This window comes from Gymnogyps californianus, chromosome Z, assembly GCF_018139145.2.
Source record: "Gymnogyps californianus isolate 813 chromosome Z, ASM1813914v2, whole genome shotgun sequence".
Lineage (NCBI taxonomy): Eukaryota > Metazoa > Chordata > Aves > Accipitriformes > Cathartidae > Gymnogyps > Gymnogyps californianus.
This window is the reverse complement of record NC_059500.1, coordinates 36,668,365-36,693,795: the sequence shown is the minus strand read 5'-3', so window position 1 is coordinate 36,693,795 and position 25,431 is coordinate 36,668,365. Positions and strand designations below refer to the sequence as shown.

The 25,431-nt window shown below is 37.3% G+C and overlaps 1 protein-coding gene across 1 annotated transcript in view; it reads right to left on the bottom strand.

Moving 5' to 3' along the window:
• SHC3 (SHC adaptor protein 3) overlaps nt 1–21,709 on the bottom strand; it is a 58,594-nt gene extending 36,885 nt beyond the window's left edge. Inside the window, exons 1-2 of the mRNA XM_050913288.1 lie at nt 21,170–21,709; nt 741–811 (exon numbers count right to left, since the gene is read on the bottom strand). Coding sequence (XP_050769245.1) covers nt 741–811; nt 21,170–21,709 — 611 coding nt within the window. The remainder of the gene's footprint in view (nt 1–740; nt 812–21,169) is intronic.
• Between the last annotated feature and the right edge of the window lie 3,722 nt (nt 21,710–25,431).

The following is a 25,431-nucleotide window of genomic DNA, read 5'->3' as shown; positions in this document are numbered from 1 at the left end:
TAGAATACGTCAGTGCTACAGTCCTCTGAAATCAATGAGCTCAGCTTTTCAAGTGAAAATGCCTCCAAAACACTATTTTCTATAGTTCTCAGAAAATAGTCTCCTAGAAGAAAAATGATTCATGGACACTTCTTAAGACAGTGCTGTACTTATGTACCGCTCTTACAAAAATACCATGACAGGTTTAAAAGAATTGTAATAAGAACCTAATACAAGCTTATTGTTTCTTAGATACAGTCTGGAAAAGACAACATTCTTTCATTTGTCTCTGGTATCATTGTGGTGATATATTTTCATTTATAACCTTTGTACAGCCAGTTTGTAATCTGACATCTTTTCATAAGAAATTACTATAAAAACCTATAAACATGCGGCTCCAAACCAGCTCCCTAGACTAACTTTGACAAATGCATTGTAGATTTTAAGCATATTCTAATTCTCACTAGCTTAAATGTCATGAAATTGGTACCAGACAAATGCCTTATCTGGCATAACAAACAGGCAAAAAGTTTCTAAAGCAGTTCCTGGCACATCAAAAGACCACAAAGAAAATATCCTTTAAGCCCTGTTGGATCTATATTAATACCAGGTGGGAGATTTACCTGTAAGAGCAAAATTAAAAAGTGGACTTATGGTATCCAAAAATTATTTACTATGTTTTTTGCCATCTTCCTGGCCTTTCCACTTTGGGGACAGAATTCAGAAGTTACTTTAAAAACCATACTTGTACAAAGTCTTACCTTGCAATCTGTGTTCTAGTATTGAAGTCAAGAGATCTCATTGAGCGTAAGACTTCTATACATCCCAAGTACTGTAAGGAAAAAGAATACAGTTGGAAAATGTATTATAATTATTCTTGAGTGCTGGGAGAAAATGCAGCTAATCGTTAAAAGGCATTGTACAATTCTTATTTTTACATTTGATTTATCCTATGTGTCAGGTAGGTTTTTATGATTATGTTCGTGTATGTTACAGATTTGTTCCATAAACATTTTATTTCATTTAAGTCTCAAGTTTGGTTCAACATACCTTTTTATGTTTAATCTAATCACTGTAATACACCTAGTTCATAATGTGTTGATGTGCTTTTTAATTTTCCTCTATCTTAATTGTTCCATTTTAGATATAAAGCTAATCAAAGTAAAAAATATTAATGAAAAAGGAAGTGTGGTAAAGCAAATTTGTCTAGCACTGGTTAGCAGGAAAATCTTATTTGAGAGGGAGAGAACTAAGACTCATTAGAACAAAAAGGTAAATTATAGCAGGGAAAGCTGAAAAGAGCACCAGCAATCCAAAGAGGATTCCTTAATAACCAGCTCAGGGATAGATGAGATTTAATATTTTCATTAATGACACTAGTATAAAGATATAGGAAAATGCTAACAAAATATACTAACAACCCATGCTGGGAGATGGCTTCAACAGGGTCATTCAAGAGAGGAATGACATGAAGGTTAGCTAATATTAGGAGAAGACCAGACTTATTGACCCAGATTTCTGCCCTGCATCTCCACAAAAAAGAGGGAGTACCATTAGGAAATATGTTAAAATATAACAGTATCTGTCACAGGTGTGAGAAAAACTTAGGTGAATCTTCTAGACTTGCTTCCAAAAGTGGGCATAATTTGCATGTGCTAAAGTCTACATGCAGCTACAGCTCTTGTCAGATATTTGGATAGTGGCTTTGTACAAACCAGCTGATCACTGGCATATCCCATGGCAGTATCTTTGCATGTAGGTTAAGTATTCAACCACACACCTGACTTTTGAAAGTCAGGAGAAACAGGGATGAGTCTTTACATAATGAGCCTGATAATGCTATTCTAGTATTGTGGTTTTATATCAGTTTTATATCAGTTTTTATATCTATCAGCAGCATAATGCAATCTATTTGGGTATAAAAATGGTGCAAAAAATCAAGTGAGGCCATCATTTTGTGCCTATTTGGGAATTTTAATTACACTGAAAAAATGATCTTTTAATTAGAGAATTACTACATCAGTAACTATACTATCTAGAATTTCAGCAATGCTTTTTCTATAGAAACATGTATGTCACAAACTGTTTACAAGCCGAGGGAGTATCTAGTTTGTTTTCACATGTCCATTATTATTTAACTTATTGCTATCAAATATTATGAAGTCATTACAACACTGAATAAAATAAACTAGAATATCAAGTGACTCCTATTCATTAAATTGCTCGAACTTTGGTTATAATAGCCCACAGTTTCTGGGAAGGGTTGTTTCAAGATCCATTTCCTAGAATTTTTTAGAAATCTCTTGCAATCTTATGGTTTTTGAAAAACTTGTAAAATCTTCATGGAAAATGTCTTGTCTGTAGAGATCCTGGCACATGGAGCTTTCACGCTAAGGGTCATACTCTCAAGATGTTTAGATTATCATCACTCCTCTATCAGTGCAAAATTAGGTAACCCTTGTATCTTATTACAAGTAGATTCGTTTTTTACATATACTTCTGCCTGAGTACTTAAACCATCCAGAACAACATTTTCAGGCTCTGATGCAGGAAGTTAAGCCATTAACTCTATTTTTAAGTATCTCAGAGGGTGATGTGATTTGCTTGGAGATGAAGTTCGTTAAACATCAATTGAGATAATCAGCTGCAGTCAGTTAACTTATGCCAATATACAGAAATGAAAGATGATTTCCTGTACTCTTTTTGTGTCATTTTGTTTTAGTTCTAGGTTGCTTTTATAGATAAATTTTCCCAAATATTTATTTCATATGAGATACTTTTCTAATTAAATATGCTGTAAATGGTATAACTATTCAAAAGTATCCCTGTGATTTTTTGTTACTGAAATACTTGGTTTTCATTATTTCATCAACGTGTTCATTTAGACCACTCGATACTAAAACACTCTTGGATTGCACTTGTTCCTTCACTTATCTATATTTGCCACAAGTCTTTTAAAGCGAAGTAATTGTACAAGTTTGAGAACCAGGTCCAACATTTTAGAAGCAAACTCTGGAAGGTAGTTTGACAAGTACATGCAGGCGTGCAAATAAATACACAAACACATGTGCACACAAGTCACTGTCAAAATAAACACACAAATAATTAGACAAATACCCGTAAACATACTTAGAAGGCGTGCATGTAAACTCCTTTGAGTCATACTACCTGATCTGCATTAACAAAAGTAGAGACAAAACCAGACTGAAGGAAGGTCAGATGGAAAAATTACCCTGTACTTGTTTTATGTATAGCACAGAGACAGCTGAACACAACATAGTAAGGCTTGCAGTATTCCTGACTGATCAAGGCAAAGATGGCAACTGATTTTCTGGGATAGAAGATGTGAACACTTAATCACCACGGCATGTTTTCAAGTAACAAAATTACTATAAAAACTGACATTCAAAAGGTCCAAAGGCCAACTACAGGGACATATAACTCACCTACTGCTATGCTTCAATTATTCCCCAAGACCAACATTGCTCTCTAAAAATATCCATTTGAAGTACATCCTGACAAGGATCCACAGAAAGGAGACATACAACCAAGATAGCAAGTAAATAAATTATTCATTTATTTCAACAAATAAATATCCTGATTAAAAAGAAATGCTATCTTTTGCTTTAGGCATTCCATGAAACATTTAAAATACAGTTATAAAACAGTCTACTTCTAAAAAAGCTCCTCTTCACCCAGCACTTAATGTATATTCTAACCAATCAACTACTGTGCACTGTGATATTTATGAGCTCTCACTAGCATCCTCCCTCTCATTGCTCAGGAAACAAATATACCGAGATGCAGCCCACCTTGAAGTAGGAAGATTTGGGACTACCAGTTCCAAGCTCTCTCAGATAATGTTCTGCCTTCTGTCTACTTTCTGATATTTGAATGAGTTTCCAGCTTGTATACCTTCATTGATGGTACGGTGCCCCAAGGAAAAAGTCTTTCATATGAATGAATACCTTCCCATTCAGAGCTTTTAGATTCACAACTAGTACTTTGCATGCTAAACAGCACCTTGCAGGAAGCCGATGTAAATCTAAAAGCAGAGTGCCACATACTCCCGGGACCATACCTCTCTCATTGCATGAGGTTCCAACATCCTTACTAGTTACAGTTTCTCCAGGTAAATGTAAGAGAAGGCCATATATCCCGGGTTTCTGGTTTGTCCCATAGGTGAAGATTTTCTCCATATTCCCTGAAGTACCTCTGTCTTCTCTATGACTCAGTCAGAAAATTCTTGTTTAGCAACTAAAATTTTTTACTGTACCCTGTGTAAGAAAGGGTATTGAGTTCTTCCAACATTTGTCATAAACAGACAGTTCAACACATGCACAGTGCTGAGTGCATTCATGTGCTTGGAGCAAAACGAAAAGGTAAACAAGGGTAGTCACTGTCAGAGATGCCTTTTGCTCCACCAACATGAACAACCTTGTTCAGTGTTTCCTAACAAGCTCCGCAAAACACCAAGTTACTGGAAGAAATCTTCCGTTGTTTGACTCAGAAGCTAGTAGTAACAACAGCAACAAATATTTTTATAAAAACATAGCAAGACGTAGCCCCATACAGCACTGCAGCGGTCCAACCTAGGAGTGACAAATGCTCGAATGCTTAAACAGCGTATGCACATCTAATAGCAGAAGAGTGTCTGCCCTGAACATGAGTAGCATGAAGATCTGCCCATCACCTACTCTCAAACAAAATAAGGACTCCTAATCTCTGAGTCTGAACTACTGGGGTATCATTAGGTCACCGAGACTGCATGGGTATTCTTAGTAAATTAAGATAGACGGGGTTTAATCTGTGTAACCAGATGACCATCATCAAATCGGAGAGGTTCACAACTTTGCAGATTGTACCTGCAACACAGAGCCTTGTGCAAGTTATGTAAGAGATGTTACATCAGCAAACAGACATGCACTTGCATTGCTAGCCAAAAATAGCCAGTGCCTTCAAATATCGATGTATCTGAAATCTGCACTAACGTTGCATAGCTGCTACTAATGGCCTGGGGGCTCAAAAAAAAAAGATTCAGATTCCCAGCGTTCTGGGTGGTGTACGTAAATCTAATTTTTGAAAATAGAAATCTCTGAAATACATTATAAGATACCCTGTAATAAGCTGGTCAATTCACTGCAAGTTTCTCCCCCACAGGCTTAGGCTGTGCTTTTACTCGGCAAGTGCAAAAGTGAGCATCTTTTTACTTGCCACCTCTGTTCCTCATGTGTATCTCAAGTCATATGCCTACATCTTCATGATTCCCTTTTTTTTTTTTTTTTGGGTGGGGGGAGGTATTTGTTTGTTTGTTTTTGGGGGGGGTTTTGTTTTGCATTTTATTCTTGTTTTGCATTTTATTCTTGTTAGCCAAAGAGCTAGTCCAGAATTAAAGTATGCTGTGAAGGTAAATGAGTACTTAGTATGAATTGACTAGCGCTAGTTAATTCCAGTTGCGGACTCCCTTATTCAAAAATGAGAGATTTTATTTCAAATTCAGAATATATTGCTTCTGTTGCAACATGCATTTATTTATGCATCAAAATGACAGTTCCTTCTAATTTCAGATATCATCATTAACAGCCAAAGGGGCTTGTGAAATGAGCACTGAGAGTTCCACAGTGTTCCACAACACTTACAACTTACTTTCAAGTTTGCCATCTACCCTAAATCATCTTAAGATTCAAGCCCAGATACACCCTAACAAGCAGGGCATAACACAAAAATAGTAACAGCCCAGGACTTGATTTCAAGATAATAAGTTTGTCCACAAGTAACTGTGGACCCAGTCAGGATTTTTGATGTCCATATTGATGCATGAAAAGGAGAAGAAAAAAACACAAAAGCAACCCAAGTCATAGCCAGAGACTGCAGGATTGATAATTGCAAGTATCTTACAAAATGAGTTTTTCTCGTTAGCAAATTAATATGAAACAGTAAACCTGAATTCTTTTGCTATCATATTAGACGAATTTCCCAGCTTAACTGATTTTACAATACCCACTCTCTAAACCACTGAAGTGGAAAAAAAAAAATGAACGAGGAACTGTATCAGAAGGTGTTCCCTTTAATAAAATAAACTAAGTAAAAGAAAAATAATAAGTGCCACAATATTTCCTAATTTTTTAAATTGTGCTTTAACTGAACATTTATTACCATGAATACCTTACTAATTTGACTGAGACATGCACCACAAATTATTTAACTCAGCTAATCAGCAGGAAAAGATCACAAAAAGAGCAGCTTATCACAACACACATTTGCTTCTTTACTTCATAAGGAGGTCACAGTGTAGTTATAGGTATTTGTTTAAACTACATCGTACCCTGTAGCAGTAAATTTATTAATTTTGTGAAGACAGTGGAATCTTAGAAGCATTATAAATTCATGAAAACACTAAACTTCCACGTTGAGAGAAAGAGTGAGAAAAATACGTTTTTCTGAAATACTTCTGGCACATCTGGCAATACAAAATCCTTGCCAATCCATAAAATAACACTCTGATTGGTAGTTGCCAGTCTGCTGGGTACTTCATAGTATCCATCTGCTAACAGAGGCAGTAAGAAATCATTGACAAAAAGCTGTCTGAAGAAATACAGTAACAATACAATTCCTTGCTTTTTTTTAAGATAAATTGGGTACAGAGTTATACCTAGAATTTGAAATACATAATTATCCTTTCAGTTATGCATAACAAAATGCCTTACCCTATGGTAAAGCACTTCCACAGAAGGCTGTAAAGATATTGGCACGTGGCAGGAGCACCTTTCCTTCCACGTCTTCAGGAGGACAGGGAACTGCTTGGCATTTTTGCAGAAAATCTTCTATCCTTACTCACGCAGCCTATACAAGGAGGACATAAAGCCTCCACACCAATACTTTTGCACCTTTTGAATTTGACATAGTGTGCACGCCCCTGTACCAGGCTAGCTCATCAGATTTGTGTAGGAGGCAGAGAAGGTCTGGAGGCATGGCTCTGCATCCACATAGTTGTGGAAATCCTCTTTTTAATATGAAACGGTGGCTCCTCATCCTGATCATAACAAATGGCCCAGACGTAGAAAACTGACCTTCCTGAGTTCTTCTTCACCCAGATTCTCCCATTAGCAAAGCAAAATGAAAAGGAAAGAAGGAAAGGAAAGAAGGAGAGTGTGCTAAATAACAGTACGGATGCATTGCATGTTACCCAGAAACCCAGCAAGCTTCTTCAGGGGCTATCCTCTTAAGCACAGTTACCTTTAACAGCAGTCATTTCCTAATAATGCTTTGTCTTTAACAACAGCTAATACTGACAGGTATTTACAGCACTCACATAAGTTTGTATAAAATTTTGTTTCCAATAGTAATGATATAAAATATGATGTGCTTATACAGCAGCTTGAAAAGCATAAATCCTCTTGCCAGCTACCAGAAAGACTTTCAAACCTTTTCAAAACAGGTAAATGGTTCATTTAGTCAGGATAAATATGGAGGCAGCCTATGTTTTGAATTCACATTGAATAAAAAAATTGCTTTAGAATAAGGGGTACTCTGAAGACATCTCTACATAGTAAAGACAGAAGCTGTTGTGCATATTCCATCAGTACAGCAGACAAGAAGTAGGATATGAGCTGATGTCATGAACAGTTATGAGGACTGAAGACTGTGGGAAGCTCCTAAGGCTGAATTTACACTTGAAATCTTTTAACTGTAAACGTACTGCATTTATACTGAAAAAGAGTATATATAAAGGGACTTTATACATATGATGCTAGTCATTGACCTATGGATGTGGCTCAGCTACCTGACTGGGACATAGATCTTGGTGGGAGCTCAGTAAATCTTTCCGGACTGCTAGTCCACTGGAGCGCAGGAACTACTTCTGAAGCCAAACTAGAATAAAAGGTAGCAGTATAGGGAGGTACTTCTCTGTATCACCAAAAAGTCAGCATTTTCTGAAGACCTGCACTTTAATGTGCAATAAATTTTTTTCTTTTGTGTTTGTTTTTTTTTTAACCTTAACAGCTACCCAGTGCTAAGAGGATGTTTGCCAAACTTTGGGCAAATCTTTTCCTGGTAGGTGGAGAACCGCTGTACGTTGTCCTGCCATTGCGGTGGCAAACAACCCATCCCACAGAAGTCTGTGGGACACCCTTTCACTGCAGGTGTTGCTGATAACGCAAAGCACTCAAAGAATAGGCAGCCTTTGGCAAATACTGGCTACCATTGACTGAGCAGATAGCAGCACGGTGGGAAGAAGGTCTTGCATGCACACAGCCGTTCAGATTTATGTCAGTGTACCTAGATATTTTAAGCAGAGGACGGAATGGAAGATTAGTTCTGTGACAATTCTAATGTAGGGTGAGTTACAATATTAGAAAAAGCTGTGGGCAGAAGCAAGACTGGATATTCAGAGAGAAATAAATTTGTATGAGCAGTAGTCACAGAGCTTTAAGTCATCTGCTAGAGATTTCAGTTTCTCTGGTAGTTTGGGATATAAATATTTGCCTTTAAATGCTCTGCTTAGCTATCAAGTAAAACGATATTGAGATCTTACCTAACATGAGTGTTATTCTCCCAGCCATGCCACAGTCTCCTGCCCTTCCCTCCCCTTGGGACAAGACACATCTTCAGGACTACTTGAAGACGCAGATCTCCAAGAGTATCTGATGACGATACTCTACCAGCATACGCTGAGGGACCTGCTCTGTACCTCTGCCCTGTGCTTCCCTGGTATCTGCACAATGGCACACCTGCTCAGGGGAGCAGCAATCCTGCATGAAAGAAACACTGGCAGCCTTGTTCTGAATAAGGAAAAGGCCCCATATTTAGACATTGTCAGAATCTAACACCAAAAATGTGTCATAAACATATGCTGCCGTGAAAAACAGAAAAGCACTCTTCTGTGCTTTCATACTTCTGCAGTTGGTAATTTTTATACCAGTAAGTAATCATGTATGGAGCTTTACAGTGAATCAATATTTCCCCCAAAGGGGTTTTTCTCATTAAAGAATGCATGTTCTAATCCAGACAGAAAACTCTAAGTAAGGATTGATTGAATGGAAATGGAATGGAAAATCTAAAAACAAGTCTTCTTCGGGGTTCAACTACAAATAAGCCTTGATCCTTCGGCTGTAAACTTATCATCACAAATTGCTGCATGAGACAAGTAAACCAACAGAGCTTCTGAACTAGTACAAACGATGATGGATATGACTGTCAATTGCATTTCTCTTGGAAACAGGTGGTTTGCTTCTTCAATAATGGGTGAGAGGAGAACACAGTTCTCCCAAGAATTCCTCCAATTTTGGCCAACACCTAGCTCTTTCCTATTTCCTCCTGTACAATAACTGGCTTCTGTGCTATAAAAATATTTTAAATGTCCCTGTATATGCAGACTTTAACAATTTTTAGCTGGTGAATGTTAGCCTACTCTTTCAACAAACTGCCTTATCCTGTCTGAACACAAGGCTCAGGTGTGCACAACTGTAATAATAAAGGGATTTAGGAGGCAAACACATGTATTTTGTGCATGAGATCAGTACCTACCAGAAATTACTTCTACAATTTATATACTTTGATTTGTTAATTAACACATTATTTTTAGTATAATTCAATGCTATTTTGGCAACTTATGATGTTTACAGTGTATTGCTTCTCTATTTTATTCTTTGAACTGAATGCTTGGATTTTCAATAACAGGAATGCTGCTAAAATTACGCTATTAAACTATTTTGGTAAAAGTGGTAACCTTCATAAGCTTTTGACTTAAATATCATAGTAGAGTTATAAATTATTTTCATAAGAGACTGCAGGGAAATAAGACTTTCTCTGTATATCTGTGCCTTGATATATTTTGATTCACTGCACCAAACAGAAACAGTATTTGTTTAGCATCCGGAGTACAAAATAATAAAAAGAAAGGTCACGTTTTAAAATTTTCACTGCATGACTGTGAGTCACTGCATATTTGCTAGACGTCTAGCTTTAATCATGCAAATCCTTTTACAGTGAATTTCCTGAAGATTTTCATAAAGGCTTTCAGTCATAAGTAAAGCGAGACTGACTTCCAGAGGGATTCTGGGATCAACTATAAAACAAAGTGCCTAGCATTGACTAATGAATACTGAAAGGCTGTGAAACTTTTTCATCTAAATAAATTCATCCTAAGTCTAACCTACTGTCAGTAGAAAAATCAGCTGAGTTGCCTAAATGATAAAAAAGAATCAATCTGCCTTAACATGACAAAAATAATTTTTATTTATATATATCTCCTATTTTACATATATTATGTATATGCATATAAGTATTTTTTTATATATACATAGACCTTGAAATCCTACATATTGACTTCAAGCATGCACAAATATACAGTGCCACTGTTATTAAGAATCCTTATCAAGAATCCTTAAGTCTAAAAAAATGATGATTTTTTATTATTTTTTTAAATGCAGTATATAAGTATTTATAACTATTTTAAAGTTTTGGTGGGCAACTGTATATGTCTATTAATAAACTGACAAATATGATTATATATAAAAAGATATCAAGATTTGCCAACACTCTGAAAAAGCTGGAAATAGGTTATTCATTTTTCTCTCACAGAGATCAGAAAACCTGCAAAGTCCTTCTTCAGTAGCTAGGAATTCATATGAAGAAAGAGGCCTTGGAGAAGATATGAACACCTATTGAATGCCTCCAAATCTTGTTGACAATGAGGCACAGAGAGAGCACAGCATTTGCAAAAGAAAATATACTTATGTGCCACCAATATCAGGACAGAAGGATAGAAGGTAGAACAATACTAAGCAATAGTTTCCATGTCTGAAGGATGAAGAAGATTTTAGGTGACTAAATATTATCAGTTGCTGGGGAAAGGAGATATCTGAAGAAAACCGGTGCAACAACATGCAATATTTTCACCGTATTTCAAAGTATAGTTTCCCTCTGCTGATAGAATGTATTTTCACTTGATTTTACTATAACAAACTGGATTTTTTCTACTTTTCCTGTATCAGAGTTGCAGACAGGAGTAGCTGTAGAAATCTCCATACAACAGGAGAATATGGGGCGTCTTACCACTAAGAAAACAATTAAAAAGTCTATCCCATAAACCTCTGTAAGAAAAGAAGAATCCATTCTACTTGGGATATGTCTACTATTCTCACAAGATATTAATAGTGGTTTTACATTTGTCCCCTGTGAAAGCATTCTGGCAGCATCTCAAAATCAAATCATACAGTAAGGATTCAGAGCCCCTTAAAAAAAAAAAGGTGAAGGATTCAGCTAGGGGAAAAAGAATATATTTTATCTTATCTTGAAAAGCAATTTCTTAAGTCAACTCTAAGGTCGCATTTCTTGCTGGTAAGGAGAAAGATACCACTGAAAAGCAAATTTTGCTTCTGACAATTTTCTAATCTCCATCTCAAATGGGGCTGAAAACAACACATCTTCAAAGAAAATACCTTTTTCTCATTTCTTACTCGTATGTGGATGAAATAAGATTGCCAACATCACACTCAAAAATACTCACGCAGTACAGATGCTAAATGGACTGGGCTTTCACAAGACTCTGCAAAAATCCCATATCGGTAGTTTTGCATGTACAATATTTCTTATGTTCCTCTTTTACAGATGTATGGTTTTGCATGCAAAAACTCAGAAATGCTAGAATCAGAAGTGCACACACTGGACAATGATTTATTCTATTATTTTAAATGTAAACATGTTCTGCATTATGTCTCAATTTTTTGTATGTGCCAAAAGTTTCCTTTAAAAAAGGCTACATTTGGAAAAAACTTTAGTCCTATAATTTTCAAGTTTAATTTTAAAAATACATAATACCAGGTGAATGCAATTATTGCAGTGTGATATTAATCGGTGTGAACCACTTAGAGTATGCACTGCAGTATCACAGATGAATTGTTTCATTTTCAGAGTTGCATACTTTAATTCAGTGAACACTTTCCAGACTGTTTTGCTTGCTACCTTGAATATCCACTAAGATATATTTCCCTTTAAAGCACCATGCAGATTAGTTCTAGCAGCTTATGTTCTGCATCAGAATTCCTTTAACATAAACATGCAAAAGCTTCTGTAGCCAAAACATTATGCTTCAATAGCTGAAAATCATAATTGGACATTTGAAACTGTAAATAGATCTAGTTATTAAAGAACTTACGCTACCTCAGTCATTAAGTAGAACTGCCTGATTGAGGAGTATTATTAAAGCGCAGACCCAGAAGATGGAAGATCTAACAGGTGCTCTTCCACTATGCCAAATATAAACCTATGCTAAGTATCTGAAATGCTGTATGGCTATGCTTTCAAAATTCTACATTTGGAGGTGTGATTTAGGAAGGACCTGTCACTGTTAAAACTGAAAATCCAAAACATACAGGGAGGGAGAAGGAGTCCTTTTTTATATGAATGCTACATCTATCTCTGGTCTTCATCACAAGAGTCCCGCAATTAAAACACATCTTTTTCCTGAATCTTTATCAATCTTTAACTTTCTTATGCTTAAGCTATAGTTACTTGTGTTCGCAGTAAGAGTGCCCAAAAGATGACCTCCAATGTGCAGAACAGAGGAATAAAGTGAGAGATGTCCCTGGCTGGACTTAAAGCATGAAAAAATCTCTAAAAAGTCTTCTTGCAGTATAAAGGCAACGAAGAATCCCAGCAGAGCAGCTCTGAGGGGCTGGAGGCACCATCAGGCCCTAATGGCCCCAACCAGCCTCGCTTGGGACCCCTCCCCACCACCCCTGCCCAAAAGCTCCAAGGTCAGTGTCAGCTCATGATGGGCACCTGCAGCTCCCAGCTTGTGCCCCTGCACCAAGCAGCCCTGCTCTTCTAGCTCCTTGGCAGAAATAAATATATTGCAGGAGAGGGTTCATATAATGTTTCTATTTACTTAGCGGTCTCTGCTTATTTTATGACTATAAAATTAGTTTACAAAAGGTACAAAATGACAAAAAGATACATCTTCAACAATCAGTATTTTAAGTTTTCCAGAGTGGGCCTGCTTCATGTGCAGGCTATTTATCCAATGTAACTATTGATGTAACAAATGAATGGTTACAGAACGGCTGAAATCCAGGGGTAATCTACACTACATAAAAGTGTTATAAGTAGTCTCAATCTTGTTTCAACTTGAAAAATCTGCTGCACCTAACTCTGCAGGCTTCGCATCAATTCTACTTCTTCAGACATCTCTCACATAACTTTCTACTCTTTCTGCCTATCATTGAGCTACCTGAATTGCAATTCATTACGCTGATCTAAAAAATACATTCATAAATATTGCTCACTTCAAGCTCACAACATATACCAGACTAAGTCTCTAACATGAACAAAACCTGTCTTGTATCTCACTGTATCCAGGGTATTCTCCACAACTCTGATCCTGCAAAACATCCATACACCATATGAACTTTGAGCTTATAAACAATTTATTGTTTTTTACAAAACATTTTTGGGTACGCATTTCATAGGGAATCTTCTATCCTCCCTGTCCGCTGTGGCATGCACTGTGTGCTTGGTGACCTTCTTTGACAACAGTTACAAGTGCATTACAGAGACCATGATTCAAAGGTAGCGTCTGCTGACCTAGGTAAAGCTGTCTTTCTGTCCCTCCAAAATTTCTACTCTAATTTCTGTCATAACTGTGCTTAGATTGCAAACTGAAAAGATATTTTCTGATTTGCCTATTCTGCCTACCCAGCTAGAGACCTTTTACTGTAGCAGACCTTCACTCTAGCAACTTTACAGAGCAGGTGGGTCTGATGGAAGAGCACTGGCACTTAGGTGTTGCATAAGTCTCACCTCTGTCAATAATTTCCTGGACACCCTCAAGCAAATGACTTAAATCCTCTACATCTTTATTTCCTCTTCAGTAAAATCAAAAGATTGATACTTTGCATTAAATAGTACTTTGTATTAAAGCTTGTAAACCAATATCACTTTGTAGAGCATGAGGATCGATTAACGAGTGTTCCATAGGAGCTAGGTATTATTATTATTACTATTATTATTATTAATCTACAGTAGAATGAGCCAGACTTCATTGCCATCCTAACGCTGCTGAAGTGCTGTAAGAGAAACAGGTTCAATGCATCTGTCAGTGTAGCTTGATTTTGTACGAGGCCCTTGTAAAGCTCATTAATTCTGAAGGTTTTTATCATGCCTGAGTGTCGTTAAGGATAACAGTCATCTAGGAACAGGACCATACTGGGGACTGCTTTCATAGTTTCTGTCCCTGACTCAAGAAAAGGCTTTGGGTAGACTCAAAACACTTGGCTGATATGTTTTTAACAGTTTATTGTGGTGTTTGCAGCACAGCTTCACACTTAATTATTTTCTTTCAGAAGGAGACTCTGCACAGTTTATCCACCTGGCCTTTTCTCTTCATTCCTGCTCAGACTTTAGAAAAAAGTAAGTAAAAATGAATGACACTGTAGCATCTGCACTCAACATGTGGCAACAAAACATGGCCCCTACATTTGGTGGCAAAGGCAGTGTTTCTGAAATACTCTAATTTCTCAGGAAGTTAAGGGTACTTTTAAAATGTCCTGTGGTTAATTAAAGCAGCTTGTCTATAAGAACAGAGAAAATTCTGTTTCTGATATTACTTCATCAGAGGTATGCAGCCTCAAATGTCAGTCAGGATGCTGGTGTTCAATGAGACATGCACTCCCTTATATAATTCCTATGATAATAAGAAGCAAAAATGGGAATAAAGGCATGTTAGTACAACAACATATCCAGAAGGACAGAAATGGTGCTGAGCAAGTTAAGACAATATCTTAAGATAAAATATCTCTCTTTCAGTCTTGTCCTTATTATTTAAGGTATTTGGCCAACTTATGTCTCTAATTTCAGGATTTGTTCTGAGATAACAAAAAAAGATAACAATCCCTGCATCAGCAAAGACAATGTGATGGTGCTGTGGAAAAAAGGCCTAGACAGCTTCTTCTGTTTACCTCACATTATTTTCTTTGCATCTCCCTGTACCCTGTTTATTTTTACCTTTTATCTTTTTGCTTGCCATTCCTGTCTAATTTCAAAGGGCTTTTTTTAGTCTTTCAACTTTTAGCTGTGACTTGCATTGTCTGAGTCAACTTTTTGAGACTGAAATCTTTCCTGGCCCTATGAAAACTTATTTGAAAAATCTAGGGGAATATCTATCACTTATTAAACAAACATTCTAGATTACCCTTATTGAATTGTGCCCAATTCATGGGCACAATTATTGAATTGTGCCTCTGAAAACAAGTGATGACTGGAAATGTGGTTGCACCTAGTCCCATCATTACTCCCATCACAACTCAAATGGACAGGCTCTGCCTCAGACCTGCCTGGAGCAGCCAAAGGTAGAGCTGCATCACATTTTATCATAAATATATAGAATCAAATTAAATATGAATATTGCATGACTATGTAGAACTGCAGAGAAGCAATACTGAAACCCTCTTCCTCTGTGACTATGGAATTTGTTTCATTGCTTAGGGGAGTAAATCACCATGGAAGAGTGTATCTAGCTGGGAAGGCTGGTTGTTTCTGGCACTATCCCAGGGCAGATCTGCATTTTTTTTCATTGCAAACAACAAGAAAATTTAATATTGATACTTTGTGCATTCACTTCAACTTTCCACTATAAAATGAAGCCAGGCTGCAGCACAAGTATAGCTAGCGTGTTAGTGGAGACAAGGTTCCTCAATGGGTTATGTGGCTAGGGGACAAATGAGTGCCTTGTCTCCAGCAGCAAAGAAAGGGTTTTCCCTGAAGATCTCGGTTCATCCCTGTGTTTTCTTTATGTTTGTAGCAGCAGATATTTACGTAAGAATACATGGTATTCTTACTGTAACTGTTATTTGAAGACAAGTAAAGAAACCAACAATCCAGTTTCCAAGGAAAAACAGAGAAGGAATTCTGGCTGAATGTAGTTTTACCTCCTAAATCGAGCAGCTAAATTCATCTGTGGATTTTAAAACTGTAAATAAGTAGCAGGACTGTATAATTTTTGCTTTAAACAAATACAGTTCTGACTTTAACTATTCGAGTCAACACTAACAGTGCCCAAATTGTGTCACTCACAAAATAACCCTAGGTGTGGAAATTATGCCAAAGCTTCCAAGGCATTTTGCAAACACTCCAAAGGTAGTGCAGAACAGACATTCCCGTTGAGAGTTGAATCCTTCAGCACCGAAATCATTACGTGCTTTGCTTTCTATGAAAGGTGTGCAAATGTACAGTAATAGTACTTGATTCATGTAATTAGAATAATATTATAATTAAAGACTCTACTGTATGATTTCTGCTCGTAGGATCTGATTTAATTTCTGCGAGAAACACTCTTTTCATATCAGTGGGCTGTACAACAGACCCACAGTGTTTGAGATCCATGGAGCTCAAAAAACACGTTTTCGACAGAGCAACAGGCATCAATATCGTTCTTTCATAGCCCAAATAACAGTGAAAGAAAATGCGAAGGATACTAACTGATTGCAAAGGACTATGGATACTAGGAGGGATTAATTGCTAAAACCAATGCTGTCTTTGTCACTTACTTCTCTCTCCCCTCACCTGCACACATGCAGCTTTAAAATCCACGGTGATAAGCTGGTTTCATAAGTCTTTGAGCTCTGGCTAACACTATTTGAGTACCTGGGTTGAGGATAGCAGACTCTGAACTAAAGGATCAGTATTCAGTCCTATTATCACCGTATGGCTGAAACACACAACCCACTTCTTAAACATGTAAACCTCATTACAAACAGGATGCTTTGGGACAGTGTTCCTTATTATTAAAATCACATGCGCGAAATCTTACTGGGTATATTTTTACTCAGGTCATGTCAAACTATCAGTGATTAACCATTAACACTACTGCAACTTGACTGATAGAAGCAGAATTTAAATCTGATTAAAAAAAAAAACAAAACACAAAAAACCAACCTTGCACAAATTTTTCTATAATGAAGATAAATTTAACATCAACCAAAAAGAAAAACTAAAAAGTCTTGCTATAATGCTATTATTCTTTTTTTTTTTTAAGCAAGTAGATTGTAAATTTGACTTTATGTCTATTTAAAGGAGTAGGAAGGAAGCAAGAAACCCTTTTCTTTTTTTCTTATAGGCTACATTGGATACCTTTCAAACAGGTGGGCAAAGAGTACCACCACAAAGCCATGAAGCATTGGTATCTTGCTCCTACTTTAAACCAGCAGCAAATCAATTCTGGTTAGAACAGGAAAAAAAAAAAGAGAAACATTCTTCCGAAGAGCCCTGAAGTCTTCTAGGGGAAGGCCGCATGTGTTGCAGTTTCCACCACGTTAGCTCCATTTAAGGCTGTGCTTCGCAGTCTGGGTTAGCCACCAAACAGAAAAGTAATTTTGTAAATTCTGTGTCTACTTGCAGAGATCTGCTAAAATCACAGCTGCCCTGCATATATGCTGAAAGGAATACTATAGTACAGAATAAAAGGATGCAGTAAGAGCACGCAACACAGCAATTCAGTTCATCCTTAAGCACATACTTAACTTTCAGCATATAGGAGTAGCCTCAATTATTTCAATGAGAATGATCCCGTAAAAAGTGTCATGCAGAAAAGTTTGCAGAACTGAAGCCTTTAATTGATGATGTGTTTGAGCAGCTTCACAAAAGATGTCTATTTTCCTCATCAGATATAAATAGCTGTTATCCCCTCCCAAGACATGAAAGTGTTAAAATGTTAAAGAAGTAATTGTACTTATGTTATACTCTTTAGATACTTTGCTATAATAATTTAATATGCTTTTCACTGAAATATTATTTGCCTGGCTTGCAGTGCTTCTTTTAGATGAAGTTCTTTTTCCTTCCTATCTCTCAGATACTACCTTTATATCTGGTTTTTAACACTAGATTTACCCAGGTCTGTTCTGTACCACTGTCTTGGTTTTACGGCTCGTTAGCTCTTTCGGATGTACTGTATATAGAGATATAAAATTATGCTATAGTATTTTCTATTTAGTTTTGAACTGCTGAGAAGCAGCATTTTAAGCTCATCAGCACTTGTTACAAAACCCAACCATGAGTTACCTAAAGACAGACATACATTTGCCTCTTGACTGTTGATTGTGCTCTTAATTAAATGTAACAAAACCCAAAACGTCCATGCCATTACCCAATTAAACTCATCAGCAGACATTTATCATTGGAAACAAACAGATTTCATTGAAACATTTAACTACTGTTACATTACACAGTTTTACACTTTTTTATTACATGTATTTGTTTTTCTGACATGAACATTTATAATCACTCCCTATAGTAATCAGTCCCTCTATGGGGAAAACACTGAGCTCTTCAATGACTTCCATCACAGCAAACTATTTCTTTTTTTTCATTAATCCATAATTTGTTAAACTGTTCAGCAGTAGCGTTAAGCGAAATATCAGTACCTCACCACTTTATGTCTCCTAATATGGCTATGGTCATTGTCTAATTTGTCACAAAAATATTTTTTTGTTTTTGTGAAAATTTTCCATTTAATATAATATATAAAAATGCAACGTGAAATTCACAGGGAGAAAATAAAATACAGAAAGTGCCAGTATTTTTATGGCTGAAAATAATTCCATCGCAGCAGACCATGAAGATCAGATCACAGTTCCTGTTTACCATAATCCTACACCTATTTTTAAGCATTAGAGTTACACTGCCCATTTAAAAAATGGGTAATATGTGAAAATGTGAGGACAGCAGTAAAATTACAGATTTGTCATACATTGCACATAGGAACTTTGTATCTCTTACTTCAGAAGATTCCAATGTGAGTTATCAAATTGCCCAGTAGTTACAATTTACCCTGTCCCATAGATAATTTTCATGTTTTGAATGTGGATTAATGAGAAAATAGTAAACCAGTGCACATTTACACACAAAATGATAAAAGCTTTGCTGGTTAACAACAAATCTAATTTTTATCTCATTTAACTAATGGCATATGGAATTTTCTGCAAGGCATATGGTACTAATTAAACATGGTACAAGTCCCCCAGATAGTCAATATAGCCATGAGGTACCCAAGGAATGTTTCCCTTCAGTGTACATTATCTATGTATTGATTTGATGGTCTGAATGCATAAAAGCCCTGGGAACTAACAATGTTTAATGATGTGGGAACTGCACTTCTATTCTTATCTATATGAACGCTGCAGTTGCTGAGGAAAATTCTGAGATACTTAATGAACAGGCAAATTATGAACTAACCAGGGCTGGTTTATTTTCAGTCATTCATTAACCACTGATTTTGATATTTATTTTTAACCTTTTTGTTTTTACATTTAGAGCATTGTTCCATGACTCTATATGCCAGAGAGCATGAAGTTAAAGATATCACCTTATTTTTTTAATAGAAACAATAATCTAGGTTCCATACATTTTAATGTCATTAACAAACACCTAAAATGTAAGTTGTATGGTGCTAATGATTTATTTTGAAAATTCTGATATACATAATGTGTATAAATACACTTTCTTGTATTTGACATCAGCTGCACTAATTTGTTCTACTATCAGTGTTAGATATGGGTTAATTATTAACTTCAAATGTAAGTCCACTTGTATATAATTTTAATTCTCTTTTCAATTCAGGGATATCAGCTTCCTCTAGCATACAGAAGGTCAGCCACTAAAAAAATTAAGAAACTGAATACTGTGTTTTTTCTGCCTCATAAGGATCACTTCAGGTAAAACAAACTGCAGCAGTGAATTCTCACAGTCATCTGCCTACTTACAATATCCCAAGCAAAATAAAAAATAAAATAGTTGAGTTCCCTGAGCTAATGGGAAAATGGTAAATGACCTTCCGTTACACAGAATATTTCCATACAAAAGAACGATGGGGTCTCAACACCACTATACCTACCATCAGTGGGTCATTTTTATCGAGACACTTCCCGAACAGTAACAGAGCAGCAGTTTGTGTTCTGAAAGGTAATACTGACTCTTTTGTCGTTCCAGTAAATTTCAGAGTAGTAAAAAAGACAGTACAATTTCAATAGTGCTCTGAATTGGCCAACTTACTCAATCTATCATCACTTGCAAAATCTACCATCACCACTAACAAAAAGAAATGAAAACTGCTTCCTAGTGCTCCAACTGTTAAATATGCACTCTGGTTTTGATAATGAGACTTGAGAAAAACCAGTGAGAGTTAAGCAACAAGGCTGTCACTCAGTTTTAAAGCATCCTGGTATAGTCACACTGTGACTTTTATACCCAAAATAAGACAAGATTAAAAATAGACTTGTAATCTTATTAATAGTCTGCTACAAAACAGTTTAACACTTAAGATACAAAAGCCACTCAGCAAATAAAACAAGGTGACTGAAGAACAAATTCTGGACAATAATGTTATTTTTACACTTTCTGCACACAGTGCTGGAAGGCGTAACCAGGATCTTACCTGACTACAAAAACATTGCACATATGCTTCTCTCAAAGGCTCTAATTTAACAGGTCATTTCAAAATACTTTCAAAGCATATGGAAATATTACCCTGTAAACTTAGGATTCTCTGCTATTGACATGCTGTATCAATGAACTGGAAAGAGCAGTAAGAACTAAGGTGGCTGAATTCTTATTATGTAAAACAAGCTGCATTTTCCTGCTCTACCCACGACAGTATTTCTATTTGTGGAACATGATAAGAATTGCACTCTGTGCCTTACTGCTCTAAGATTTCAAATATAATTTCACTTAAAAACACACATGTCCTTAGAGGTATTTTCAAACTGAAATATCATGCAAGATTAACAGTTCTTCACACATCAAGGAGTCTTTCTTTCCTCCTGTACATTGCACCAGACATATTGAAAGCCTATGTATCCAAGATATATACAGTATGCTACATAACACTGAAAACCTAAATTCAGAAGAAGGAAAATAAACCCAAAACAAAAAGTAAGAAAATCAGCTTTTAGCTTAGGAACAGTATTTTTACACAGCTGTAGAACATTATCTGACAAAGAACCTATTTGCAGGTTTGCTCTAATTTAACAAATTAACACAGCTTCCCAACCCTGCCTTCCTGAATTTACATACCATGCATTATGCACAAAAAAAGGAATATACAAATAGAGATCCTTTCAGCCTGTCTAGCCTGTCATCAAAACCAGCAGAGAATTTTTCATTGATAAAAACAGAGAATGGAAGAAATCAGACCAACCTTCACAATGTACGTCACACCAGGTCCCAGGATCTTCTCACTCGAGTGCAGCCATCCTCGAGAGGGTTTATTAACAAAGCTGCTACTTTGATTCCAGTCTTCACCTCCCGGGTGCATTTCCTCTGATCGTGGTTTTTTCCCCATACTCATCTTGCTCACGTCCTGCTGAGAACACGAAGTGGCAGAGACAAGGTTACATGTGTTGTCTGAAGCCCCTGCTGCTGAGCTAGAAGCACTCGAGCTTCCCTGCAACTTGGAGACAGCAAGCTCCTTTACTGCAGAGGAGAGGTTTTTGATACCCAAAAGGCTGCCTGTGTTAGAGAGTTTCAAGTGGGACACTTTATGGATGAGGGTACACAGGGTGGTGGGTCCATCTTCTTGGTCCTTGCGGAGAACCTCTGGCGAGACCAGGTACGAAGGTGCTGTTGAAGTCGTAGCAACTGCTGAGACCTTGCTGTTCATGGACAAATTGTGAATAAGATCGTCAACTGATGTCACTGAATCATTCCTGAAGCGGTTATACTTGGTACGTTGAAGCATGCCCTTCTATCTGGTTTCCTGCATATGTTCTGGCAAATCTGATGCCAACGCAGGAGATGCCTGTGCTAACATAGCAGGCGATTCATAACACGGACGGATAACAGGATTTTGGGGTAAAAAAGAAAAGAGTATAAGGAAGAACAAAAAAATATATATTTTTAAGAAATTTCTTATGGTTCCCTGTTAAGGTTGGGTGAAGTAACAGTTTTCTGTGACAGAGATCCCAGTCCTGCTTAGAGCTGCCAACTCGCTCACAGCAAAAGCATGACTCACACAAATGAGAAGGACCCTTTTCAACAAAAGGCTCAGTGAACACTGCAAATCACTTCCTGTAGCAAAAAAAAAAAAAAAAGAAGAAAAAACCCATCCACCCACTTACAGCACACTAGCACCAATCAATTCTCAAATTTCCTTTTCCTATCTTCTCAAACAGATATTTCCTTCCAACCTTTAATTCCTCCCCCCCACCACCACCCTTTTGGTACCAAAGGCAATTACCTTTAAAACTGAATTAACAGCCTTTATGAAACACCACACTTTATTCTTCTGCTTAAATGTTCTTCCACTTCACATATTTGTGAATCTATAAAGAAGTCACAATTAGATAGCAAATATCTGGACAATATTTACAAATATATACACCCCCACCCCCCCAGCAAAACACAGACACCTTAAAGGTTTTCCGAACAGACGACAGAACTAAAGAATATACACATTTTCTTCCACAAAAGCAGCCTAACAGACTTTACAAGTGCCTTTGTGTCAATGCTGTTTCTCACGGAAACTGTTACACCCAATTTTTGATAGAGAAAGAAATCCTTCTCCCCTGTTACTCCACAACAACCTTCTATTTTAATGCAGGAATTACATAAGTACCTATGTGTGAAGAAAAGTATTTTTCTGATGTCCAACAACAGGCTTAACAGATGTTTTTTTCTTTCACCACTGATATTCACTCTGAAGAAAAACATGAAGAGGATCTTCAATTCACTGGAATGTTTGGTTTAATTCTGAAAAACTGAAAAAAACTAAAAGAATATTCAAAAGTCCAGGTAGCAGCAAACGGACATCCTGCAGTGAAAAATAAAAAAATGCACCAGGTCTTATTAAGCATAAATATCAGCCACAAACACTTGATCTGAGAAGTAGCAAAACATGCAGAAAACATATATTTCATTTCTCCCATATTTTTTTGACAAATACAAAATGTGTACAGCATTGTGATACACAATGCCCATCACAAGTCATATGGCTCTTTTCTATAAATTGATCTTCTTTGTAAAACATCTTTTGGATGTAGGACAATACACTGCATTATAAACAAATTCAGACCAGAGAAGTTGCATAGTGCAAAGTTATTTTTTAACCAAACGACTAACTGCAGCACTATTTAAAGGAAAAATCCTGTGGAGTTCCTTCCCTCTCCCATGACTAAAAGCTGCAGTATACTAAGCGCAAATACAGTGAAACAGCCAGCTCAAATACAGGTATTTAATTAGTATATTCATGACACATTAAGTTAAGCCAGCACCTCTTATCCCAGCAGTGATGAGTAATGGCAATGTCCTAGTCAGTGTAAAAGCAGGTTTCTAGTGATCTGCGGAATAGCCTTTCATCACCACACTGCGAACCTGCTACAGCATCCACACAGCATTCACTCCTCTCTTCATCCTCCTAGCATAGCAACAGCAAATATACACACCATAGTCTATTTTTACGTGTCTCTACTGCCCACAAAACCCTACTGCTCCCAAATGGCTCTCTTCATTAGAAGCGGCTAGCGAAACTGCAAAATGTGAATGAGATTCTGTGCGTGTGAATGAAAAAGGGCTGGCTAGCATCCCCACATTTCTGTGAATGAAGCGAGGCCTCGCAGCCTCTGCCAGGCAATCCCTTGGGTGCTCACCAGCCCAGCCAATACCAGCCGGCTTTGATGACTCATTCAGCAAAGCCTTGCTAAATAGTGGAAGATCCCATTTCGAGCACAGGCGGCACCTTTTTTGCAGAAACACCAGAAAATGAAGCCAGTGTCTGAGCAGACGAGGGTGGGTCACAAAGCCCCCATGGAATAGAGGGTGTTGCCGGAGAAATGCACGGGGTGTCCACAGGGGTGGCAGGTGAGGAAAACTGGGGAGTCAGATCTGGGTTTCTCCCCGACGTGTTCATTCAGCCGGTTCATTTACATCCAGGATGGGAACATGAATGTGCACATTTCGTTTGATGTTCGATTGCTCTCTATGTGCACCAGCAGATTCACAGATTTTACAGGTTTGCCTTCAGAGACCCTGATGCAAATAAAACCCAACAAAAAACTGCCTGAAAAAAAAATGCATATACTTATTTACCCTATTAGCAGAGTAGATATTTACAAACAGTATGATCATCAGTCCACTGAAAGAGAGGCAGAGGGAAAGCTAGAGGAAAAAAGCCTCCCGGAGCACCAGCAAAAGGACTAGTTTCTGATACTGCTTCACTGGACACAGAAACGCCACCAAGACATCCGATGGATGTTGAGCTCTCCTGGAAATCTGATATTAGACGGTGCAGGGGCGTAGTAGCCACTGAATTACCTGGTGCTTGAAATCTGGTGCTCATTTCGGTGTCTGATTGGGAACTGGTCTCCTTTAAAAATCTGGCCCTAAATTGGGAGAACTGAACATTTTAAAACCTTGCCCTTTATAGTTCTTGGGACTAGAAAAGGTAGATAATTTTGCCCTACAGGCAGCAGGTTCAAATCCAACTCCAGGAAATAAGGAGTGCAATTAGGAGACTTTGTAATAGGCACAAACTGCAATTAAAATTAGGATCTAGTTAATTCTAGCAATTGCCAGAGCATTATAATGTCTTTGGCATTTCCAACAATATGCCTGTAGCTCGCACACTGACTATACCATGCTAGCCTTAAACAAGCTTGTTACTACTATTATCATAACACTACTGACAGCAAGACATTCAAACTGCCATTTCTCTCTAATCTCTCTATCTGCACCTATGCTAGGTCAGCTAGTAAAGTGGATCCAAGTTGAAAATGAGCCTTTTTCTTTTCTTTTTGCAGGGATACGAGCCAGACACTGCCACCATGACTAACAAATGGCTGTGGAACAATAAGTTCATTGTTGACTCAGTAATAAAATGGCAGGTGGATATTCAATGTTGATAAATGCAAAATACATAATCCTAGCAACACATACACAGTGAGGGGGTGTACACTGCCTCTGACGAAGTACAGCATTCCTTATGAACTACTGGTTATTTTGGCATCTCTGACCATTCCCTCTTTTTTGGATTTTTTTCTCCGTTGTTTTTTCAGTTCTGTTTTCTCATGGATCCTCCTCTCACCCTGATGCAGTACATGTCTCATGTGACTGTTCCTCTTTTTCTCCCTCCAAGTGGCTCTCAGGGGCTCATCCTTAGCTGCCACCTTTTCTCCTTCTGTATCTTAACTACCTCTGCAGCCTGTACTTCAGAAGCAAGTAAGTTTTATTAACAGCAAAGATTAGGGAAAAAAAAGATACTGGGGGGTAAGATTAGAGGGAGGAAAGGGGAGAAAATACATTTTGGTTTCCATTGTTAGGATGAGGTTTAAAAGCATTTAAATTGCTGCAGATGAAAAGGTAGGAGACATTGTCAATACACAAGCTAAACCAGGTAAGATGGTGTGATTACCATAAAGAAGAAATGCAGGCAGTACAACTGCTACGTTCCACGACCTGTAGTAAGAA